The sequence below is a fragment of the Moschus berezovskii genome, chromosome 5 (genome assembly GCF_049115385.1).
Source record: "Moschus berezovskii isolate FMDL1 chromosome 5, NW_MosBer_1.0, whole genome shotgun sequence".
Lineage (NCBI taxonomy): Eukaryota > Metazoa > Chordata > Mammalia > Artiodactyla > Moschidae > Moschus > Moschus berezovskii.
In genome coordinates, this window is record NC_142464.1 from 11,709,334 (window position 1) to 11,732,942 (window position 23,609).

General features: G+C 41.2%; 1 protein-coding gene across 1 annotated transcript in view; it reads left to right on the forward strand.

The window, feature by feature from the left end:
- Positions 1-23,609, forward strand: part of LOC129562108 (uncharacterized) — a 52,057-nt gene that overhangs the window by 17,918 nt on the left and 10,530 nt on the right. The window contains exons 8-14 of the mRNA XM_088836657.1: positions 3,179-3,354; positions 5,186-5,347; positions 9,132-9,241; positions 9,760-9,946; positions 11,161-11,290; positions 14,865-14,954; positions 15,021-15,215. Coding sequence (XP_088692783.1) covers positions 3,179-3,354; positions 5,186-5,347; positions 9,132-9,241; positions 9,760-9,946; positions 11,161-11,290; positions 14,865-14,954; positions 15,021-15,215 — 1,050 coding nt within the window. The remainder of the gene's footprint in view (positions 1-3,178; positions 3,355-5,185; positions 5,348-9,131; positions 9,242-9,759; positions 9,947-11,160; positions 11,291-14,864; positions 14,955-15,020; positions 15,216-23,609) is intronic.

Consider the following 23,609-nt stretch of genomic DNA (forward strand, 5'->3'; position numbering starts at 1 on the left):
GCGATTTCTCCGTTTTCACTTCTAATTTTGTTGATTTGATTCTTCTCCCTTTGCTTCTTGATGACTCTGGCTAATGGTTTGTCAATTTTATTTAACTATCAAAGAACCAGCTTTTTGCTCCGTTGATTTTTTCCTATGGTCGCTTTTGTTTCTTTTGCACTTATTTATGCCCTAATTTCTAAGATTTCTTTCCTTCTACTAACCCTAGAGTTTTTCATTTCTTCCTTTTCTAGTTGCTTTAGGGTTAGAGTTAGGTTATTTAGTTGACTTTTTCCTCGTTTCTTGAGGGAAGCCTGTATTGCTATGAACCTTCCCCTTAGCACTGCTTTTACAGTTTCCCATATATTATCGGTTGTTGTGTTTTCATTCTCACTCATTTCTCTGCATCTTTTGATTTCTTCTGTGATTTGTAGGTTATTCAGAAGCATGTTGTTTCAGCCTCCATATGGTGCCGGATGTGAGTGTCTGGGCTACTTCTCTGCCCGGAGTTGCCATTAGGCACATCATCTGTGGGTTTTATTTATTTTTCCTCCCAGTTATGTTGCCCTCTGAGATTCCAAAACTCCCCACTGACCTGCCAGTAAGAGTGTTGCCTGGTGTTTCCAAGCTTCTCCTCTTTTAAGACTCATTCCCGGGACAGACGTCCATCCCTACCTCTTTTGTCTCTCTTTTTCTCTTTCATATTTTGTCTTACCTCCTTTTGAAGAGAAGGGCCTGCCTTTCTCGGTGCCTAATGTCCTCAGCCACCATTCAGAAGTTGTTTTGTGGAATTTGCTCAGCGTCCAAATATTCTTTCAATGAATTTGTGGGGGAGAAAGTGGTCTCCCAGTCTTATTGCTCCACCATCTTAGGATCGCCCCTGAGAATGAACTCTCGATTCTATCTCCACATCAAGCTCACTTTCAAGTCTGCTTCAGACCCAGGTTGCAAATGGAACTGGATTGAATGTTTATGTTTGTTTGCTTTTAATCTTTCCTCTTGCAATTATCCCTGCTACCATTCCAATATTGTCCCACTGACATTTCTTTCTCTGAATAAATTGTCTTGCTAACTTAGAAAGTATTGAGGCCAGAATAGAATTTCTACTTAAAGTAATTTTATTCTTATAATTGCTATTCTATACCCACAAAGTTTCAAAATTTCACTTTTTAACATTCAAACCCTAATGTGAACATGAGGAACACTAAACTAAATCTTACCAGGACTGTTAAACAAAGATCAGGTTATAAAGTTAACCTGTTTAACAGACCTTGGCAACCCACTCCAGTTTTATCATCCGGGAAATCCCATGGACAGGAGCCTGATGTGCTATACTTTGTGGGGGTCGCAAGAGTTGGACACGACTGAACAACTGAGCACCATACTTTTCGTGGCTACAGTATGTATTTTTATTGGCCACAGAGCCAACAAGAACTGTACCACCAACCAATGTACATTGTGAAAGGTCCATCTAGGACTGAAAATAATATAGGGCTTAATGTCTATTTTCCTTTCCGTCTATGCTTATAGAGTAGCTGAACGTATAGCTTTGTGGCAACTGATAGAGCTTTTTTCCTAAGAGTATTCTTATTAAAGTTAAACAATGTATGAATACATTTGGAATACATGAATACTTTCAGGTAGTTTAGAAATAATCAGGTTAAGAGTAGGGAAACCAGGGTGCATAAAGCAACTCAACCCATATAAACATGTATCTTTTTAACATTTGTACATATTAATTAGGAGAATCTCTTTCTGAATTTAAGAATGTATTTGATTTCTTCATTACCTCCTTTTAAAATGATGCCTGTATGAATGAATGTCAGGGCAGGAAGAGCCTAAGGCAAAGTGATGGCATTCCTTCAGGAATGCACGCATTCTGGAGGCTGCAAAATCAAATGGAGAATGGGGGTGGGGCCTGCTTGGGGGAGGTGACTGATGTCTAGGCTGCCTTAGGCCCTTTGAAGGAGGGAAGTTACCTTCATTAAGGCTGCTATGTGCCATGTCTTGTGCTGAGTAGTACATTATGTTATGTAGTTCTGTGAGGTGTAAGTAGCATCATTTATGTTAAACTTGAGCAAATTGAAACTCACAGAGTTTTAGGTAAATTATCCAATTAAAAGGCAGAATAGGAGCCTTCTGGTTCTCTCACCCAGCACAAGTGGTTCACCTACCTGAATGGACATGGTGATGCACTCACTATGTCTCAGAAAAGCCAAGTGGATGGGCATTTTAAAATACTTGGTTAAATTCTTCTGTTTATTTTTCTACAACTTGGCTCCTCTATTGACTTCTTTAGCTGGTTATTTAAGCAGGTTATTTAAGGAAATATTCAGCAGCTTTATTGAGCAACTATCAGGAAAACATTCATAGCTGGGCACGAGAAACTTTGAACCCAATTTTTCATTGCTGATCACCCTTTCTTTGAAAAGCCCTTCATCTGCATTCCTTTGACAGGGGCTGTTGGGAGTTAAAACTCATCTTTGGGTTAGCTGAGTAAGGTGTTACAGAAAAATGGCCATCTGTAATCTTACCACATAGTCTGCATTTAATGACCACTTCCCAAGGACCCTCAGGGCAGGAAGTCATCCTTGGAGCTGACTGAGGGGTGCGGCTTCCCAGAGGAGAGGTCCAGAGGCTGACTGAAAAGCAGGGTCAGGCAGGATGTCTCATGAAATGCGATTCTTTTGATGGGAGAAAAGTGGGCATGACTGGGTACTCAGAAAGCCAAAGAGGTAACTGAACAGAGGAAGGAAACTTTCTACAAAAGCAAAGGATAAGCAAATGCTGCTTGATTTGAATACTGAATATTTTTTGCTTTTAAAATGAGATCTGATACCGGAATCCACTGATAATACTTAACATTAGGAGACCTGTATAACTACAGGTTAAGTGCCTCATGACACAGGGCAAAGGGAAGAGGTAGCACTGTCTGGGGAATACTGTCACAGGGAGAATCAACCCTGAGTCTGATCACGCCTCTAGGTTTAACTGCTGGTTTGCAGAACACGGGGAAGAAGAAGTCGTTAACACCACAAGGATGCAATTAGCCCGTTTCAGAATGCGGGGAAGTCTATGTAACAAATGGTTCAGTTTCTCTCTTTCAGCCTCTGCAATGAACATGCTGCTGAATGTAAGTGGTAGAAATTAGGCTAAATAATCCAAAATACTACTAGTGAAAATCTCTCTTCTACATTAGATCCAGAGAAGAAGACAGTTAGTAAGAGTTCTGTCAAAAAGTGGCCCTTTTGGTGCACCTCCAGGACTCCCAAAAACAACCAACACCCAACTCTACCAGCCACAAAGCCAAAACAGCTCTTTGGAGCTCCTTTTGAGGACTTATGTGATAAAGACACTCTGCCCACCCCAATTCTGGTAGGTCTTATTTTGGTTTTCTGTAACCTTCCTGATTACAGGATTGGGGGCAGGAGGATTGGGGGTGGGAGGAGAATGGACGACAGAGAATGAGATGGCTGGATGGCCATCTCGATGGACTTGAGTTTGTGTGAAATCCGGGAGCTGGTGATGGACAGGGAGGCCTGGTGTGCTGTGATTCATGGGGTCGCAAAGAGTTGGTCATGACTGAGCGACTGAACTGAACTGAACCTTCCTGAGGAGCTGAGTTGTGAGAAATCAAGTGTTCTCTTCCAAATCTACACCCTAATGAAGAAGTCTGGCTTTGTCCGGTAAGTTTCATAATATTACTTCAAAGAATAACATCTGATTTAGGTACTGCAGAGTCAAAAGGCAAATACAAGATAAAAAGATACTCTCATCCATTCCACTGATATCAGCAAAGACTCATTTGTTTCAGCTCAGACCAGTTAAAATGGACTCTGTAAGGTAAGGTACCCTTATGGCAGAAAGTGAAGAGGAACTCAAAAGCCTCTTGATGAAAGTGAAAGAGGAAAGTGAAAAGGTTGGCTTGAAGCTCAACATTCAGAAAACAAAGATCATGGCATCTGGTCCCATCACTTCATGGGAAATAGATGGAAAAACAGTGGAAACAGTGTCAGACTTTATTTTTTGGGGCTCCAAAATCACTGCAGATGCTGATTGCAGCCATGACATTAAAAGACGCTTGCTCCTTGGAAGGAAAGTTATGACCAACCTTGATAGTATATTAAAAAGCAGAGACATTACTTTGCCAACCAAGGTCCGTCTAGTCAAGGCAATGGTTTTTCCCGTGGTCACGTATGGATATGAGAGCTGGACTGTGAAGAAAGCTGATCGCTGAAGAATCGATGCTTTTGAACTGTGGTGTTGGAGAAGACTCTTGAGAGGCGCTTGGACTGCAAGGAGATCCAACCAGTCCATTCTAAAGGAGATCGATCCTGGGTGTTCATCGGAGGGACTGATGCTAAAGCTGAAACTGCAATACTTTGGCCACCTCATGCGACGAGTTGACTCACTGGAAAAGACTCTGATGCTGGGAAAGGTTGGGGGCGGGAGGAGAAGGGGACGACGGAGAATGAGATGGCTGGATGGCATCACCGACTCTGTGGACATGAGTTTGAGTGTACTCCGGGAGTTGGTGATGGACAGGGAGGCCTGGCGTGCTGTGATTCATGGGGTCGCGGAGAGTCGGGCACGACTGAGCGACTGAACTGAACTGAAGGTAAGGTAGTTAGAGCAGGCGAGGTTGAGACAAAGAATGAGACCAGCACTGTACAGGAACAGATCACCTTTAATGAGGCGAGAAGGGGCAGTAGTCAGATCAGTGAGCTGCTGCCCTTGCCCAAGAAAACAGTAAGTATATAAAGGCATGTATGTGGAAAGCTACTGTCTTAAGGGGGACTATTCTTTTGCAAGGTTGTTCAGAGTAGTTATCTCTTAAAACGGCTGGGGCAAGGAATTCTGGAGATTGACCAGAGGCTGGGACAGGCTGGGAGCTGAGCATAATCAACCTAATGCCCATTTTTTTCTTCGAGTGAGAGAGTTCTTTGTTTTGCCTAGAATGGCGGGGAGGACCTGGAGGGGCGTTTTAACACAAGTATTTAAAATGTTTCAGTGTATGAATGCAAAATCGATTGTTGGGTAGATAATATATTTAGAGACACTGAAGAAAAAATTTCAAATTGACTTCAGTCCAGTTCTAGCACTGTAGCCTCATATACCACAGCTCTGTCAAAACAGGAGCAAGCTTGTGCTCTGGGCTTGTAGATATCAAACGTCCCATAGTTTTCCTTTCTTTTCTTCCGTATAGGATATTCTTTCCTTTATCAATCAAAAAGGGCCATTCACAGAAGGCATCTTCGCAAAATCAGCCAGTATAAAATCATGCAGAGCCCTAAAGGAGAAACTAAACTCTGGGGACAAAGTGAACTTGGATGATGAATCCGTTCTCGTGGTAGCATCCGTCTTAAAGGTAAGGAAAGTTTGGGCATTATCCACGCACAGAGTAAATCTGAAGCTATATGACTGGTCCTTCATTATGAATGCCCAAGAAACATAATAGGCATTAGAGAGGAAGGATCTGAAAAAGTGAAAAACACTTCACAAAGACAAAATTGAAGGAAGTGAAGTGAAGTGAAGTGAAGTCGCTCAGTCGTGTCCGACTCTTTGCGACCCCATGGACTGTAGCCCACCAGGCTCCTCCATCCATGGGATTCTCCAGGCAAGAATATTGGAGTGGGTTGCCAAGGAAATTGAAGGAAGGTACCTCAAATATTATAAGCTCCATACATTAGATATTTTCCTTTATCATTGCACATCTTGACTCCAGAACACTCCGTGCAAAAGAATAATAATAAATTTCAAAATACCCACTTACACATTGAGTGTTTACCAATACAAGCTTCCTGCTTTTGATGACTTCCTCATCACCTTCCTAATGAAGGCAACATTTCAAAAATAAAATTCATATTGAGGTTTTGGAAACAGTTAACAGAAGTAACTTCCCAGGCGGCTCAGACAGTAAAGAATCTGTCTGTAATGTAGGAAACCTGGGTTTGATCCCTGGGTTGGAAGGATCCCCTGGAAGAGGGACTGGCATACCGACTCCAGTATTCTTGCCTGGAGAATCCCATGGTCAGAGTAGTCTCTCTGGCTATAATCCATGGAGTGGCACAGAGTCGGACATGGCTGAAACAACTTAGCATGGATGCAAGACAGATGTTTACTTACTATGGTAAACTCGTGTGTGTGTGTGTGTTTGTGTCTGTGTGTGAGTCGCCTAGTTGCATCAGATTCTCTGTGATCCCACGGACTGAAGCCCAGCAGAGTCCTCTGTCCATGGGATCCTCCAGGCAGGAATACTAGAGTGGGTTGCCATGCCCTTCTCCAGGGGATCTTCCTGATTCAGGGATCGAACCTGCATCTCCTGCATCTCCGGCATTGGCAGACAGATCCTTTACCACTAGCGTCACCTGGAAAGCCCATGTGTCTTCAGTTCAGTTCAGTTGAGTTCAGTCGCTCAGTCGTGTCCGACTCTCCGCGACCCCATGAATCACAGCACGCCAGGTCTCCCTGTCCATCACCAACTCCCGGAGTTCACTCAAACTCATGTCCACAGAGTCGGTGATGCCATCCAGCCATCTCATTCTCTGTCTTACAATGACTCAAAAATGCTTAGTGAGGCCACCAATGTCTCTGATCACGTCATCATCCTCCCCCTGTTTATCAATGCCTTTTACTTTAAAATCAGTGTAGGGATGACTCCACCATTTGTTCCTCCTTTTATCTCCCTTACATCTTTAACACCCTTTGTTAATATTTGTATGTTTAACCCACCACCCAAGGTTACAGTTACATGGTAACCAGTTTTACTACATGCCTCAGCTTATAAATCTTATTTTTAAAGTGAGTGCAACAGTCAAAATCAGTTTGGAAGTTTGAAAAATTCAATAGATTTATACAAAAAAATAGACTGAGTTTGAAATGATAGAGCTAAATCACAAGTGTGTAGTTAAATTTCTACCAGGGGGATAATAGAACAGAATAGAAAGTTAATCAATCCATCTTGGTACTTGTTAGCAGCTATGAACCAAAATATATTAATGTAGTGATAACTACAGACAGGTTACTAAAATTATCTTAGAAACTAAATAACATATGGTGTTTCCTTGTCCCCTGTTAATGTTCGATTGTACGATAATAGATACAGTGCAGAAATGACTTAGGGTTGCCCCCTACTACACTTGCACCATAATAATACACACTAGGTCTCCAAATAGCAAGTAGTGTGCTACCCACTATAAGGTGCACACTTGGAACCAATTTGATTTGTGAGCAAGTATACCTAGGCTCTTACCTCTTTCCATGCTATAAGCACACACTAGTAAGAGGGTGTGGAGAAGGAAATGGCAACCCACTCCAGTGTTCTTGCCTGGAGAATCCCAGGGATGGGGGAGCCTGGTGGGCTTCCGTCTATGGGGTCACACAGAGTCGGACACGACTGAAGTGACGCAGCAGCAGCAGCAGTAAGAGGGTGCCTACTTATGGGTACAAATCTTCGACAATCCCAAAGTTTTCTCTTCCTAAAGTTGATTGATCTTGGTGGGGCATCAGACTTTGCAGCTTTGGCCTTGATAATACCATATGTCAAAGCAAACACAGAGTTGGTCTAAATCAGAAATGAATATAGAGTCAGAACCACATTGAGTTTTCCATTAAACTGTCTATAAACAGAGGTCCAGGAGCAAATACCCATGGCATATTCTGCATGAGTCATGTCCTGGCTTAACCAAACTCAGTCTCACCGATCGATTCTACAGCACAGGGTCCAGGAGAGAGAAGAGACACACTCCAAGTGCATGTAGTTTGGTACACAAGGCAAAGGCCCTGCTGCACACTCCCACACTCCCAGAAGCCATAGCCAGATGAGATGCTGAATGGCATCACCAACTCGATGGACATGACTTTGAGCAAGACCCAGGTGTTGGTGATGGACAGGAAAGCCTGGGGTGCTGCAGTCCATGGGGTCGCAAAGAGTAGGACACGACTGAACGGCTGAACTGAAATGGAGTGCTTCCTCCTTCCAAATATACTGCGGGCACGCCATAAGAAGCATAGTGAAAACCTAATGACCAGGATTGGGTACTGTATACCAATTACAAGAAAAAGTATGAGAGGACTGAGGCTTTGTACATTATCTTCACACTCTATCCTCAGTACTCAAAAGAGCGCCTGACACAAACAGCAGCTCAGTGAGCACTGAAACAAGTCAACAGTGACACGATTATCATCATGATAGTCGCCTAGAAACACTGCCTGAACAAGATACTACGAAGAGAAGTCAGGCTGTATATTAAGACCAGGGGAGGCAAGGTGTGCCTTTGAAGCCGGCAAGGCAATGGAATCATTTCCCCTCAGTCTTGCACAACACTTAACAACCTCATCTCTTTTAATAGGCCCCATTCTATGATATGAAGACTTGTTCATCAGGATACACTTTCCAGGCCTCCACTTAGGAAGCTTACATTTGCATATTCTATCCCACAGGTGTGAAGTTGCCATGTATCTAGGTTCTCAGTTTCCTCTTTAGGGAGAAATATTCCATCCAAAGAGTTGTAAGGGTAACATGTAGTGTACCCACTGGGGCTTTTGGTTTATTTCTAACACCTGTTGCTTAAAAGTCTGTAGAACTGAACTTTTATATGCTTTTTTTTTTTTTTTAAAGAAAAAGACTGAGGCTATTACGATACTAGCTTTTTCCCAAAGAACACACATATGTCAGGTTTTCTCTTAATATGTGTATAAGAATATGTAGGGGTGTAATTTTATTTCAGAACTTCTCTTTCTTGAATTAAGAGCAAGCACTGTGTCTGAAGCAAACGAACACGATGGAATGTGCACTTCTTTTCAAGAAACTAATAGGATTTAGGATGAGTTATCACCAGACCTTTCCAGTTTGTACTAATGTGCTAACATGTACACAAACAGTGAGTTCCAGGTGATAGAAGGAGCTTCAGCTTCATTCTCAATACAGCCCAGACTCTACTTTTATGCTTCTAATTTTAGTTGGGGAAAATCCAACCAGTACTTCTGGATGTGCAAGGCTGTGGAGAATCACAGCCAAGCTCTGTGTGAAGCAGTCGGCATAGTTGTGAAGGAATTGTGGACTGAATTGAATTTTTCAGCGAAATATTTTCTCTGCAATTTCTCCACTGAATTTATCATAAGAATAATACCTGTTTTTTGATCTATATAAGGATTTTCTTCGAAATATCCAAGGAAGCATATTTTCTGCAAGTCTCTATGATAAATGGCTTGATGTTATTGATCAAGGGAATGAGGAGGAGAAAATGACTGCGACCCAGAGGTAATGATGCAATAATCACTCAACTCGGAGAAAATACAACCAACATACTGTTAGGAAAATATTAGCTTGTAGTTTACAACTGTGTCCTCTAAAACAATGACCAGTATCAAGGGGTTTCACTTGATCATACCCATGGAAGCCAGTTTGAAAAGAGATGCATGTCTTATTGGTGACATTGCAACTCGTGTTTTTCTCCTAATCCTATTAATATGGGATGCTTGACCATTTTACAGCATCTGAATACATGAAAATGTTGGAGATGAAATCCACTGGTCCGAAAAGAGATGATAAAACCAATCTGCCAGTGGTATGATCTTAAATACAAACACATAACTAACCAGGGTAGTTCTTATCTGGTTCAGGAATTAAATTCAGTGAAACATTTTTGTATGCATTCATGCCTAGAACTGTGAGAATGGACTGTGTATGTGGTATAAAAAGAAGTACTTTGTTCTCTGCATTTCCACTTACTAAGCAAAATGACTCGCTTTGTTTACAAGTGCTTTTTCTGTCATTAGGCTTCTAGACCAGCTGCCAAGAGCCAATGTAGTTTTTCTGCGATACCTTTTTGGAATGTTACACAACATTGAGCAACATTCCTCAACCAATCAGATGACAGCTTATAATTTGTCAGTGTGTATAGCCCCAAGCATTCTTTGCCTGCTTAATTCCGGCAGCTCAGAATTAGAAAACCTCACCAAAAAGGTAATGAGATCTCTCATTTTTATGCCTTGCGGGGCAGAGTCCCCATTTTGAACCTGAAGTCCGTGGTATTAATTCCAATGAACCAGTTTTTAAAAATGCACATTTTAATTACACTGCCTTGGAGTGGCAGGGTCCTACTCTGGTTGGGCATGGGAAGGTGTATTATAACTGAGAACAGTTGAGTCACTTCTCCTTTGCCATCCAAGAGATTAAACAATAGAGAGGTAAGAGCAGGAGGATATGATAGAAAAGAACCTGGCTTTGGAATCTGAGACCCAAGGTTCAACTCCCAGCCGAATCACTGAGGGGTGTACAAGCCTCCAATCTGTGATGTCCTCATTACACAATGATGACAACACCCAGGACATCTGGTCACTGTCAGCACATCTTAGGCGGCCTGGGCAATACGAGCACCCAAGGCTCCACACATACTGGCCACACTCTGCCAGTTGTGGCTCTCAGGAAAGTACTTGGCTTCTACTGTGTCTCCGCTAGAGGATGAGGAGGCTAGTAAAACATTTCAGAACATCCTCACAGAGCCACAACATGCTAAGATCAGAGCTCTTCTCCAAGCTCCCCCGGACAGCAAGTGTGAGGCAAGGCGATGAAGTCAGACAGACAGACATGTTTTCTCTCCAGGTGCTTTCTTCCTTCAGAAACCGCCCCGCCCCACACTGAAACCTCTGCCACCCAAGTTTCAGATATTTCTTCACTGAAGTGAATTTCGCAATTTGTGTTGTATTCGATACTTTATAAATTTTAATGAGATGCTCTATATAAATTCCATCTCAATAAAACTAGAAAAAATTTCAATAAAAATAAATAAAACTTAACAAGAGAATATACATTTTTGTACCAAACATCCTTTGTGGCTACTTAAAAATCATCCTAGTTTTAAGCATGTAACCATCATTACAGAATTTTAGCTATTAAACTAGGTCACATTATATAACTTTAGCCCACCGACTAAAAGAATTTTAAAATTTGTGCCCAAAGTCCTCTTGAAAGTATCAGTCATTTCTTAGAAAATGCTGATGTATATATAATATATATATATATATATATATATATATACATATATTTTTAATCAAGTCTGAATTTTTCTCAGATTTCTTTTGTATTTTTTGTTAGGGCCAAGATCCATGTATGAAATGTGATTTACTATTATGCCATATGTACAGTAATACCTGATTTTTTGCCCCTTTGTGTTACAGATTTCTTTCATACAGTTTCTCATTGAAAACTGTCTCAAGATATTTGGAGAAGATATCACTTCTCTCTTTGGAGAGAACTCAGTGAGTTGTGGTAACAGTGATATCACTGATAAGAATGAGAAGGTTGCAGGTACGTGAATAATGTAACGGGCTTTGATGCAAAAGACAGAAAGGCTGCCAGGGTCAATGGGGGATCCTAGAGCCCAAAGCACATTCTAAAGGCAGTAACTTCCATCCGCTCCAAGACATGGGAATTTTCCCACTTGTGAGATCAAAGAAAGGATAAGACTGTTCTGATTTCAAGAAACTACTAGTACAGCTTTAGGAGACACCACGGTTCAGTTCGGTTCAGTTGCTCAGTCGTGTCCGACTCTTTGTGACCCCAAGGACTACAGTGACCCCAAGGCCTTGGGGACGAGGACTGTAGCGTGCCGGGCTTCCCTGTCCATCAGCAACTCCCGGAGCTTACTCAAACTCACATCCATCGAATCAGTGATGCCATCCCAAAATCTCGTCCTCTCTCGTCTCTTTCTCTTGCCTTCAGTCTTTCCCAGCATCAGGGTCTTTTCAAATGAGTTAGTTCCTCCCATCAGGTGGCCAAAGTATTGGAGCTTCAGCTGTAGCATCAGTCCTTCCAAGGAGCATTCATGACTGATCTCCTTTAGAATGGACTGGTCGGATCTCCTTGCAGTCCAAGGGACTCTCAAGAGTCTCCTCCAACACGACAGCTCAACAGCATCATTTCTTTGGTGCTCAGCTTTCTTTATAGTCCAAACCTCACATCCACATGACTACTGGAAAAAGCGTATCTTTGACTACATGGACCTTTGTCAGCAAAGTAATGTCTCTGTTTTTTAATATGCTATCTGGGTTGGTCAAAACTTTTCTTCCAAGGAGCAAGCATCTTTTAATTCCATGGCTGCAGTCACCATCTGCAATGATTTAGGCACCCAGAAACATAAAGTCTGTCACTGTTTCCACTGTTTCCCCATCTATTTGCCATGAAGTAATGGGACTAGGTGCCATGATATTAGCTTTCAGAATGTTGATTTTATGCCAACTTTTTCACTCTCCACTTTCACATTCATCAAGGGACTCTTTAGTTCTTCGCTTTCTGCCATAAGGGTGGTGTCATCTGCATCAGTCAGTCAGTCAGTCAGTTCACTCGCTCAGTCGTGTCCGACTCTCCGCGACCCCATAAATCACAGCACGCCAGGCCTCCCTGTCCATCACCAACTCCCGGAGTACACTCAAACTCATGTCCACAGAGTCGGTGATGCCATCCAGCCATCTCATTCTCCATCGTCCCCTTCTCCTCCCGCCCCCAACCTGAGGTTATTGATATTTCTCCAGGCAATCTTTTTTTTTCTTTTTCTAAAATTTATTTATTTTAATTGGAGGCTAACTACTTCACAATATTGTAGTGATTTTGCCATACATTGATATGAATCAGCCATAGGTGTACATCTGTACCCCATTCTGAAACCCCCTCCAACATCCCTCCCCATCCCAACCCTCTGGGTCATCCATCCCAGTGCACCAGCCCTGCGAACCCTACCTCATGCATCGAACCTGGACTGGTGATCTCTTTCACATATGATAATATTCATTTCTCAATGCTATTCCCTCAAATAATCCCACCTTCGCCTACTCCCACACTGCCAAAAGACTGTTCTATATATCTGTGTCTCTTTTGCTGTCTCGCATAGAGGGTTATCTTTTCCATCTTTCTAAATTCCATATATATGCATTAGTATACTCTATCGGTGGTTTTCTTTCTGGCTTACCTTACTCTGTACAATAGGCTCCTGTTTCATCGACCTCATTAGAACTGATTCAAATGTATCCTTCTGATGGTTGAGTAATATTCCACTGTGTATATGTACCAGAGCTTTCTTATCCATTTGTCTGTCAATGGACATCTAGGTTGCTTCCATGTCCTGGCTATTGTAAACAGTGCTGTGATGAACACTGGGGTACACATGTCTAAAATCCAGCCATGCCTCTGACCTCAAGTACATTGATTTAATACCTACTCTGTGTCCAAAGCTTTTCCCAGCATCATAAAAAGAAAACGAAGTAATCACACTCAGACACTTAGATTCTTCACTGACTAAACCACCTGCATGTACTTTGCTGTTTCTCAAGCTGAGTTCACTAGCACTGCTCTTGAAATGTTCGATAAATAGACTACATCTTTCCTAAAATAGTTACCATAGCAAGTTAACTAGAAATAATAATGCACATTCTTGGATGAGCAAATCAGGGTGGTCAGTGAAAAAAGAAGGGATTAAAACAAGGGAGAAGACAAAACTTGTAGTAGAACTTGCAATATCGTCATGGGGACGACGGCTTCTGCTAGAAATCTTAGCGCACTTCCTCTTACATAATCCTTTTTTAACATTTTTCATCCGTTCAGCAATTCTGTGAGTCTATTACTCTTTCAAGTGATCTGAGCAACATTTTCATGTGGTCTGGAGAATCTAAACAACTAAGTTTTTTCTGTGATATGTATATTCCCAGTCTTAGAATACATGGAGTCACCAATATAAAGCTGAGGACAAAATCACCTCACCCGTTTCACGTGTTTTCTTGTCTTGTTCACATCCTTATAAAAGTCAGTCAGCAGTAAAGTGAAAAAAACTGAACATTTAAACATATTTAGTCTAATAAAATGCATTAATTTAAACAAAACCATGCAGATGACAACTTTTAAGCTTAGAATAGCTTCAAACACCATGGCTGGCTCTAAGGACTCCTAAGAGGCTGTCTTTCATGATGCTGCCTCAGCAGTCATTCTGAATGCATTTCTTAACATGTTCTCAGCTCACAAGTATGGATTAGCTCCTGGTTATCCTGGTGACTTGGCTGTATTTTATTACTCTCACAGGAGCTTCTTTTGGAAGTCGCTGTGATTCTTGTTCTGAATAGAGCATTGACATTGCGTTTATGCCAGATGTAAAGCAAAAGCAAGAACTCCTCCAGTTGCATTTAATACATCAGAAACAAAAGAAAAGGAGCTTTCATGCACTTCTTTAAAGATGGAATCCACAGGACAGCACAGGGTCTTAGAGAATTCTATGGAGAGGAAGCAATTTATAGCATGAAAGAGCAAAACAAATCACTTGGCAGGCAACTCCCGATGATTTCTGGTGTGGTTTTCCACTCTGTAAACAGTTTTGCACTTTACTTCTGGGTTTTCTCAGACATGCAGGCTTGTCTCTGATCACTGCCTTGTAGGAAACCCCTCAGAGGGAAGCAGCAGTGGGAGGGAAACATTAAGGCAGACCACCCCACTGCACTCTGCCTACTACACCGACAAAAGGAAATGGAAAATATGTTAAACTGACATGTGGGGTAGAACACTGATCAGAGCCATTCTTAACATACACAGTCCGATTATTTTAAAAATATTAAGCACCAATGCTTATTCATATATTTACTTTGATCCTTATGAGTCTATGTGTGAGGGTCAGTGTTTCAAAGGAGGAATCTTAAGGCTAGCACTTTGCCTAAGATGTACAGGTGTAGCGTGTCAAGGCAGAAACTAGAAGGCCACAGATATTCTCAGATGGAAACACGATGAAAGTCAATATTGTGCAATTCACTGATGAATATATACCTTCCAAGCCAAGCAAGGTGTCTAAAAAACACTTTTCTTGTTATGTTTTGAACTCTTTTGCTTCGGCACCTGCTTTTTGTAGTGTGTCCCCTTGAGACTGCACATTGTGCTTACTCGGGAGTCACAGCCTTCTCTACCCAGCAGTCACACCAGTGTGGCACACTCTCTAATGGTAAGGTGGGTTTGATCACACCCATCACCATCGGTCTGAATTTATATTTAGATTTTCTCCATATAGGTCACGAACATCCCTATGGAATTAAAATGAGTGCGGTTCCAGCTACTGGGCTGCTGCAGCAGGGACTTGAGGACTGCACTTCTGCTTCTGCCCTCCAGGAGGCCTTCCTGGAGGGGCCCCAAGAGATTCAAGACCAGTTAATCCTGAAACCCAAGCACTCAGCCAGGAAGGAGGCCAGGAATCAGCAGGGGAAAGGTGAGACCCTTCCCTTCCTGCAAGTGGCTTCTCTTGGCTCTTGTTTCTACTCCTGAAAACAAACTCTTGACGTGCAGCCAGTTCTCCATGTGGGGCTGGAAGGCAGTATAGGCAGGCACCAATTCCACCCAGAATCAAGCCCAGAGAAGCCCCAAAGGTCCGAAATCAAGACCCAATTCACTTATAGGAAGACTTTTTTTTCTAATTTCTCTAGGCAGACAGCATAGCACTTCCTACATATAATTACGGATTCACACATTTGTGTGAGCTGCTGGTGGCCTAGATGGTAAAGCATCTGCCTGCAACACAGGAGACCTGAGTTCGATCCCTGGGTCAGGAAGATCCCATGGCAAAGGGAATGGCTATCAGCCACACCAATATTCTTGCCTGGAGAATCCCACTGACAGAGGAGCCTGGCAGCCTACAGTCCGTGGGATCACAAAGAGTTGGGCACGACTGAACAACTTAAAGACACACACACACACACACACACACACACACATCTACGTATCTTATTAGAACATGAGCTTCTTATGGCCTGGAAACACACATTCCCCATCCCAAGGTTTTGTCCAGTATCTTGGGCCCCTCACAGGAGGTGCTTAGATGACTGTGTGGCTTAGATAAGACCCAGAACCTATTCTGTGCTTAGGCGGAAGTGGCCTTGGGCATTCTGGTTAGACTTGAACTCTTGTTGTTTTTATGTTGGTATATTTATTGAAGAAAATATATTTCAAAAAGAATAGTAACTAAACCATTTGCTATTTGCTCGCAAAATTAATTTTGGCTCAGTATATTTTGTAATTATGAAAGTCCAAATGCTCTTGCATACAGTTTATAAGCAGAGAAGATAAATTAGCAAGCACCTTGATCAAACATCTATTTATAGAAAATCTAATATTCGCCTTTAACTAGTTTAACTTGGAGTCTTGCAATATAATTCAGTTATCAACATTCTCGTTTATCCTGTTAGTAAACTGAATGTGCTAGTTCTCTTTGGGGGAAGACTATTTTATTCAATATTTTCCTATGATTTTGATTTTCAAGAGAAGAGAAATCTTAAGACACTTGTGTTGGAATGTCTGGTATTGTGCTTAATGAATATTTTACGAATTAATGATATTATTAGTAAAATGTTCATTCTGATTACTTCCCATGCTGATTTAAAGTGACCTATGATAAAAGACATATCTCAACTAGGTATGTTTGGGATTGACATGTACAGACTGCTCTATTTAAAATGGATAACCAACAAGGACATACTCTATACCACAGGGAACAATGCTGAATACTCTGTAAGAACCTAAATGGGAAAAGAATTTGAAAAAAATAGATGTATGTATAACTGAACCATTTTTCTGTACACCAGAAGCTAACACAACATTACTAACCAATTATACTCCAATATAAAATAAAGCATTAAAAAAGGAAACTTTCACAGAAGACAAAAATAGCAATAAAAGCTAAACAACATTGTTCAGTTCAGTTCATCTCAGTCGTGTCTGACTCTTTGCGACCCCGTGGACTGCAACACACCAGGCCTCCCTGTCCATGACCAACGGCCAGAGTTGACTCAAACCTATGTCCACCGAGTTGGTAATGCCATCCAATCATCTCATCCTCTGTCGTCCCTTCTCATCCCGCCTTCAATCTTTGCCAGGATCAGGGTCTTTTCAAATGAGACAGTTCTTTGCATAACCTGGCCAAAGTATTGATGTTGCATCTTCAGCAATAGTCCTTCCAATGAACATTCAGTAATGATTTCCTTTAGAATGGACAGGTTGCTTCTCCTTGCTCTCCAAGGGACTGTTAGGAGTCTTCTCCAACAGCACAGTTCAAAAGCATCGATTCTTCGGTGCTCAGCTTTCTTTATTGGAGAAGGAAATGGCAACGCATTCCAGTACTCTTGCCTGGGAAACCCTATGGACGGAGGAGCCTGGTAGGCTACAGATCATGGGGTCACAAAGGGCCGGACACAACTGAGCGACTTCACTTTCACTTTTCACTTTCATGCACTGGAGAAGGAAATGGCAACCCATTCCAGTATTCTTGCCTGGAGAATCCCAGGGATGGGAGCCTGGTGGGCTGCTGTCTATGGGGTCGTACAGAGTCGGACACGACTGACGTGACTTACAGCAGCAGCAGCTTTCTTTATAGTCCAACACTCACATCCATACATGACTGCTGGAAAAAGCGTATCTTTGACTACATGGACCTTTGTCAGCAACGTAATGTCTCTGCTTTTTAATATGCTATCTGGGTTGGTCAAAACTTTTCTTCCAAGGAGCAAGCATCTTTTAATTCCATGGCTGCAGTCACCGTCTGCAGTGATTTGGGCACCCAGAAACATCAAGTCTGTCACTCTTTCCACTGTTTCCTCATCTATTTGCCATGAAGTCACGGGACTAGATGCCATGATCTTAGCTTTCAGAATGTTGAGTTTATGTCAGCTTTTTCACTCTCCTCTTTCACATTCATCAAGGGACTCTTTAGTTCTTCGCTTTCTGCCATACGGGTGGTGTCATCTGCATACCTGAGGTTATTGATATTTCTCATGACAATGTTTTTTTTTTCTTTTTCTAAAATTTATTTTAATTGGAGGCTAATTGCAATATTGTTGTGATTTTGCCATACATTGATATGAATCAGCCTGGGTGTACACGTGTACCCCATCCTGAAACCCCCTCCCACATCCCTCCCCATCCCAACCCTCGGGTCATCCATCATAGTGCAACAGCCCTGAGCACCCTGCCTCATGCGTCGAATCTGGACTGGTGATCTGTTTCACATATGATAATATTCAGGTTTCAATGCTATTCCCTCAAATCATCCCACCCTCTCCTTCTCCCACAGAGTCCAAAAGACTGTTCTATACATCTGTGTCTCTTTTGCAGTCTCACATATAGGGTTATTGTTACCATCTTTCTAAATTCCATATATATGCGTTAGTATACTGTATTGGTGTTCTTCTTTCTGGCTTACTTCACTCTGTATAATAGGTTCCAGTTTCATCCACCTCATTAGAACTGATTCAAATGTATCCTTCTGATGGTTGAGTAATATTCCACTGTGTATATGTACCACAGCTTTCTTATCCATTCGTCTGCAGATGGACATCTAGCTTGCTTCCTGGTCCTGGCTATTGTAAACAGTGCTGCAGTGAACATTGGAGTACATGTGTCTCTTTCAATTATGGTTTCCTCAGTGTGTATACCCAGCAGTTCTATTTCCAGTTTTTTAAGGAATCGCCACACTGTTCTCCATAGTGGCTCTGTTAGCTTGCATTCCCACCAACAGTGTAATAGGGTTCCCTTTTCTCCACACCCGCTCCAGCATTTATTGTTTGTAGACACTGTGAAAGCAGCCATTCTGACCAGCGTGAGATGGTACCTCACTGTGGTTTTGATTTGCATTTCTCTGATAATGAGTGATGTTGAGCATCTTTTCACGTGTTTGTTAGCCATCTGTATGTCTTCTTTGGAGAAATGTCTGTTTAATTCTTGGGCCCATTTTTGGATTGGGTGGTTTATTTTTCTGGAATTGAGCTGAAGGAGTTGCTTGTAAATTTTTGAGATTAATTCTTTGTCAGCTGCTTCGTTTGCTATTATTTTCTCCCATTCTGAAGGCTGTCTTTTCACCTTGCTTATAGTTTCCTTCGTTGTGCAAAAGCTTTTAAGTTTAATTATGTCCCATTTGTTTATTTTTGCTTTTATTTCCATTTCTCTGGGAGGTGGCTCATAGAGGATCCTGCTGTGATTTATGTCGGAGAGTGTTTTGCTTATGTTTTCCTCTAGGAGTTTTATAGTTTCTGGTCTTACATTTAGATCTTTAGTCCATTTCGAGTTTATTTTTGTGTACGGTGTTAGAAAGTATTCTAGTTTCATTCTTTTACAAGTGGTTGACCAATTTTCCCAGCACCACTTGTTAAAGAGATTGTCTTTCGCCATTGTAAATTCTTGCCTCCTTTGTCAAAGATAAGGTGTCCATAGGTGTGTGGATTTTTCTCTGGGCTTTCTATTTTGTCCTATTGATCTATATTTCTGTCTTTGTGCCAATACCACACTGTCTTGATGACTGTGGCTTTGCAATAGGGCCTGAAGTCAGGCAGGTTGATTCCTCCAGTTCCAGTCTTCGTTTGGCTATTAAAGGATTTTTGTATTTCCATACAAACTGTGAAATTATTTGTTCTAATTCTCTGTAAAATACCGTTGGTATCTTGATAGGGATTACATTTAATCTGTAGATTGCTCTGGATAATATACTCATTTTCACTATATTGATTCTTCCAATCCATGAACATGCTATATTTCTCCATCTATTTGTGTCCTCTTTGATTTCTTTCATCGGTGTTTTATACATTTCTATGTATAGGTCTTTTGTTTTATATTCCTAAGTATTTCTTTTCGTTGCAATGGTGAATGGAATTGTTTGCTTAATTTCTCTTTCTGTTTTCCCATTGTTAGTGTATAGGAATCCAAGGGATTTCTGTGTGTTAATTTTATATCCTATAACTTTACCATATTCATTGATTAGCTCTAGTAATTTTCTCGTGGAGTCTTTAGTGTTTTCTATATAGAGGATCGTGTATTCTGCAAACAGTGAGAGTTTTACTGCTTCTTTTCCAATCTGGATTCCTTTTCTTTCTTTTTCTGCTCTGATTGATGTGGCCAAAAGTTCCAAAACTATGTTGCATAGTAGTGGTGAGAGTAGGCACCTTCATCTTGTTCCTGACTTTAGGGGAAATGCTTTCAATTTTTCACCACTGAGGATAATGTTTGCTTTGGGTTTGTCATATATAGGTTTTATTATGTTGAGGTATGTTCCTTCTATACCTGCTTTCTGGAGGGTTTCTTTCATAAATGGATGTTTAATTTTGTCAAAGGCTTTCTCTGCATCTATTGAGATAATCATATGGTTTTTATCTTTCAATTTGTTAATGTGGGGTACTACATTGATTGATATGCAGATATTGAAGAATCCTTGCATCCCTGGGATAAATCCCACTTGGTCATGATGTATGGATTCTGTTTGCTAAAATTTTGTTAAGGAATTTGCATCTATGTTCATTCGTGATATTGGCCAGTAGTTTTCTTTTTTTGTGACATCCTTGTCAGGTTTTGGTATTAGGGTGACGGTGGCCTCATAGAATGATTTTGGAAGTTTATCTTCCTCTGCAATTTTGTTGAAGAGTTTGTATAGGATAGGTGTGAGCTCTTCTCTAAATTTTTGGTGGAATTCAGCCTTGAAGCCATCCTGTCCTGGGCTTTTGTTTGCTGGAACATTTCTGATTACAGTTTCGATTTCCATGCTTGTGAAAGGTCTGTTAAGATCTTCTATTTCTTCTTGGTTCAGTTTTGGAAAGTTATACTTTTCTAAGAATTTGTCCATATCTTCCAAGTTGTCCATTTTACTGGCATAAAATTGCTGAGAGTAGTCTCATATGATCCTTTGTATTTCTGTGTTGTCTGTTGCGATTTCTCCGTTTTCACTTCTAATTTTGTTGATTTGATTCTTCTCCCTTTGCTTCTTGATGACTCTGGCTAATGATTTGTCAATTTTATTTAACTTCTCAAAGAACCAGCTTTTTGCTCCGTTGATTTTTTTCCTATGGTCGCTTTTGTTTCTTTTGCACTTATTTATGCCCTAATTTTTAAGATTTCTTTCCTTCTACTAACCCTAGAGTTTTTCATTTCTTCCTTTTCTAGTTGCTTTAGGGTTAGTTAGGTTATTTAGTTGACTTTTTCCTCGTTTCTTGAGGGAAGCCTGTATTGCTATGAACCTTCCCCTTAGCACTGCTTTTACACTGTCCCATATATTATCAGTTGTTGTGTTTTCATTCTCACTCATTTCTCTGCATCTTTTGATTTCTTCTGTGATTTGTAGGTTATTCAGAAGCATGTTGTTTCAGCCTCCATATGGTGCCAGATGTGAGTGTCTGGGCTACTTCTCTGCCTGGAGTTGCCATTAGGCACCTCATCTGTGGGTTTTATTTATTTTTCCTCCTAGTCATGTTGCCCTCTGAGATTCCAAAACTCCCCACTGACCTGCCAGTGAGAGTGTTGCCTGGTGTTTGCAAACTTCACCTCTTTTAAGACTCATTCCCGGGACAACGTCCATCCCTACCTCTTTTGTCTCTCTTTTTCTCTTTCATATTTTGTCTTACCTCCTTTTGAAGAGAAGGGCCTGCCTTTCTCGGTGCCTAATGTCCTCAGCCACCATTCAGAAGTTGTTTTGTGGAATTTGCTCAGCGTCCAAATATTCTTTCAATGAATTTGTGGGGGAGAAAGTGGTCTCCCCGTCCTATTGCTCCACCATCTTAGGATCGCCCCTGAGAATGAACTCTCGATTCTATCTCCACATCAAGCTCACTTTCAAGTCTGCTTCAGACCCAGGTTGCAAATGGAACTGGACTGAATGTTTATGTTTGTTTGCTTTTAATCTTTCCTCTTGCAATTATCCCTGCTACCATTCCAATATTGTCCCATTGACATTTCTTTCTCTGAATAAATTGTCTTGCTAACTTAGAAAGTATTGAGGCCAGAATAGAATTTCTACTTAAAGTAATTTTATTCTTATAATTGCTATTCTATACCCACAAAGTTTCAAAATTTCACTTTTTAACATTCAAACCCTAATGTGAACATGAGGAACACTAAACTAAATCTTACCAGGACTGTTAAACAAAGATCAGGTTATAAAGTTAACCTGTTTAACAGACCTTGGCAACCCACTCCAGTTTTATCATCCGGGAAATCCCATGGACAGGAGCCTGACGTGCTATACTTTGTGGGGGTCGCAAGAGTTGGACACGACTGAACAACTGAGCACCATACTTTTCGTGGCTACAGTATGTATTTTTATTGGGCACAGAGCCAACAAGTACTGTAACACCAACCAATGTACATTGTGAAAAGTCCATCTAGGCCTGAAAATAATATAGGGCTTATTGTCTATTTTCCTTTCCATCTATGCTTATAGAGTAGCTGAACGTATAGCTTTGTGGCAACTGATAGAGCTTTTTTCCTAAGAGTATTCTTATTAAACAATATATGAATACATTTGGAATACATGAATACGTTCGGGTAGTTTAGAAATAATCAGGTTAAGAGTAGGGAAACCAGGGTGCATAAAGCAACTCAACCCATATAAACATGTATCTTTTTAACATTTGTACATATTAATTAGGAGAATCTCTTTCTGAATTTAAGAATGCATTTGCTTTCTTCATTATCTCCTTTTAAAATGATGCCTGTATGAATGTCAGGGCAGGAAGAGCCTAAGGCAAAATGATGGCATTCCTTCAGGAATGCACACATTCTGGAGGCTGCAAAATCAAATGGAGAATGGGGGTGGGGCCTGCTTGGGGGGAATTGACTGATGTCTAGGGTGCCTTAGGCCCTTTGAAGGAGGGAAGTTACCTTTATTAAGGCTGCTATGTGCCATGTCTTGTGCTGAGTAGTACATTATGTTATGTAGTTCTGTGAGGTGTAAGTAGCATCATTCATGTTACACTTGATCAAATTGAAACTCAAAGAGTTTTAGGTAAATTATCCAATTAAAAGGCAGAATAGGAGCCTTCTGGTTCTCTCACCCAGCACAAGTGGTTCACCCACCTGAATGGACATGGTGATGCACTCACTATGTCTCAGAAAAGCCAAGTGGATGGGCATTTTAAAATACTTGGTTAAATTCTTCTGTTTATTTTTCTACAACTTGGCTCCTCTATTGACTTCTTTAGCTGGTTATTTAAGCAGGTTATTTAAGGAAATATTCAGCAGCTTTATTGAGCAACTATCAGGAAAACATTCATAGCTGGGCACGAGAAACTTTGAACCCAATTTTTCATTGCCGATCACCCTTTCTTTGAAAAGCCCTTCATCTGCATTCCTTTGACAGGGGCTGTTGGGAGTTAAAACTCATCTTTGGGTTAGCTGAGTAAGGTGTTACAGAAAAATGGCCACCTGTAATCTTACCACATAGTCTGCATTTAATGACTACTTCCCAAGGACCCTCAGGGCAGGAAGTCATCCTTGGAGCTGACTGAGGGGTGCGGCTTCCCAGAGGAGAGGTCCAGAGGCTGACTGAAAAGCAGGGTCAGGCAGGATGTCTCATGAAATGCGATTCTTTTGATGGGAGAAAAGTGGGCATGACTGGGTACTCAGAAAGCCAAAGAGGTAACTGAACAGAGGAAGGAAACTTTCTACAAAAGCAAAGGATAAGCAAATGCTGCTTGATTTGAATACTGAATATTTTTTGCTTTTAAAATGAGATCTGATACCGGAATCCACTGATAATACTTAACATTAGGAGACCTGTATAACTACAGGTTAAGTGCCTCATGACACAGGGCAAAGGGAAGAGGTAGCACTGTCTGGGGAATACTGTCACAGGGAG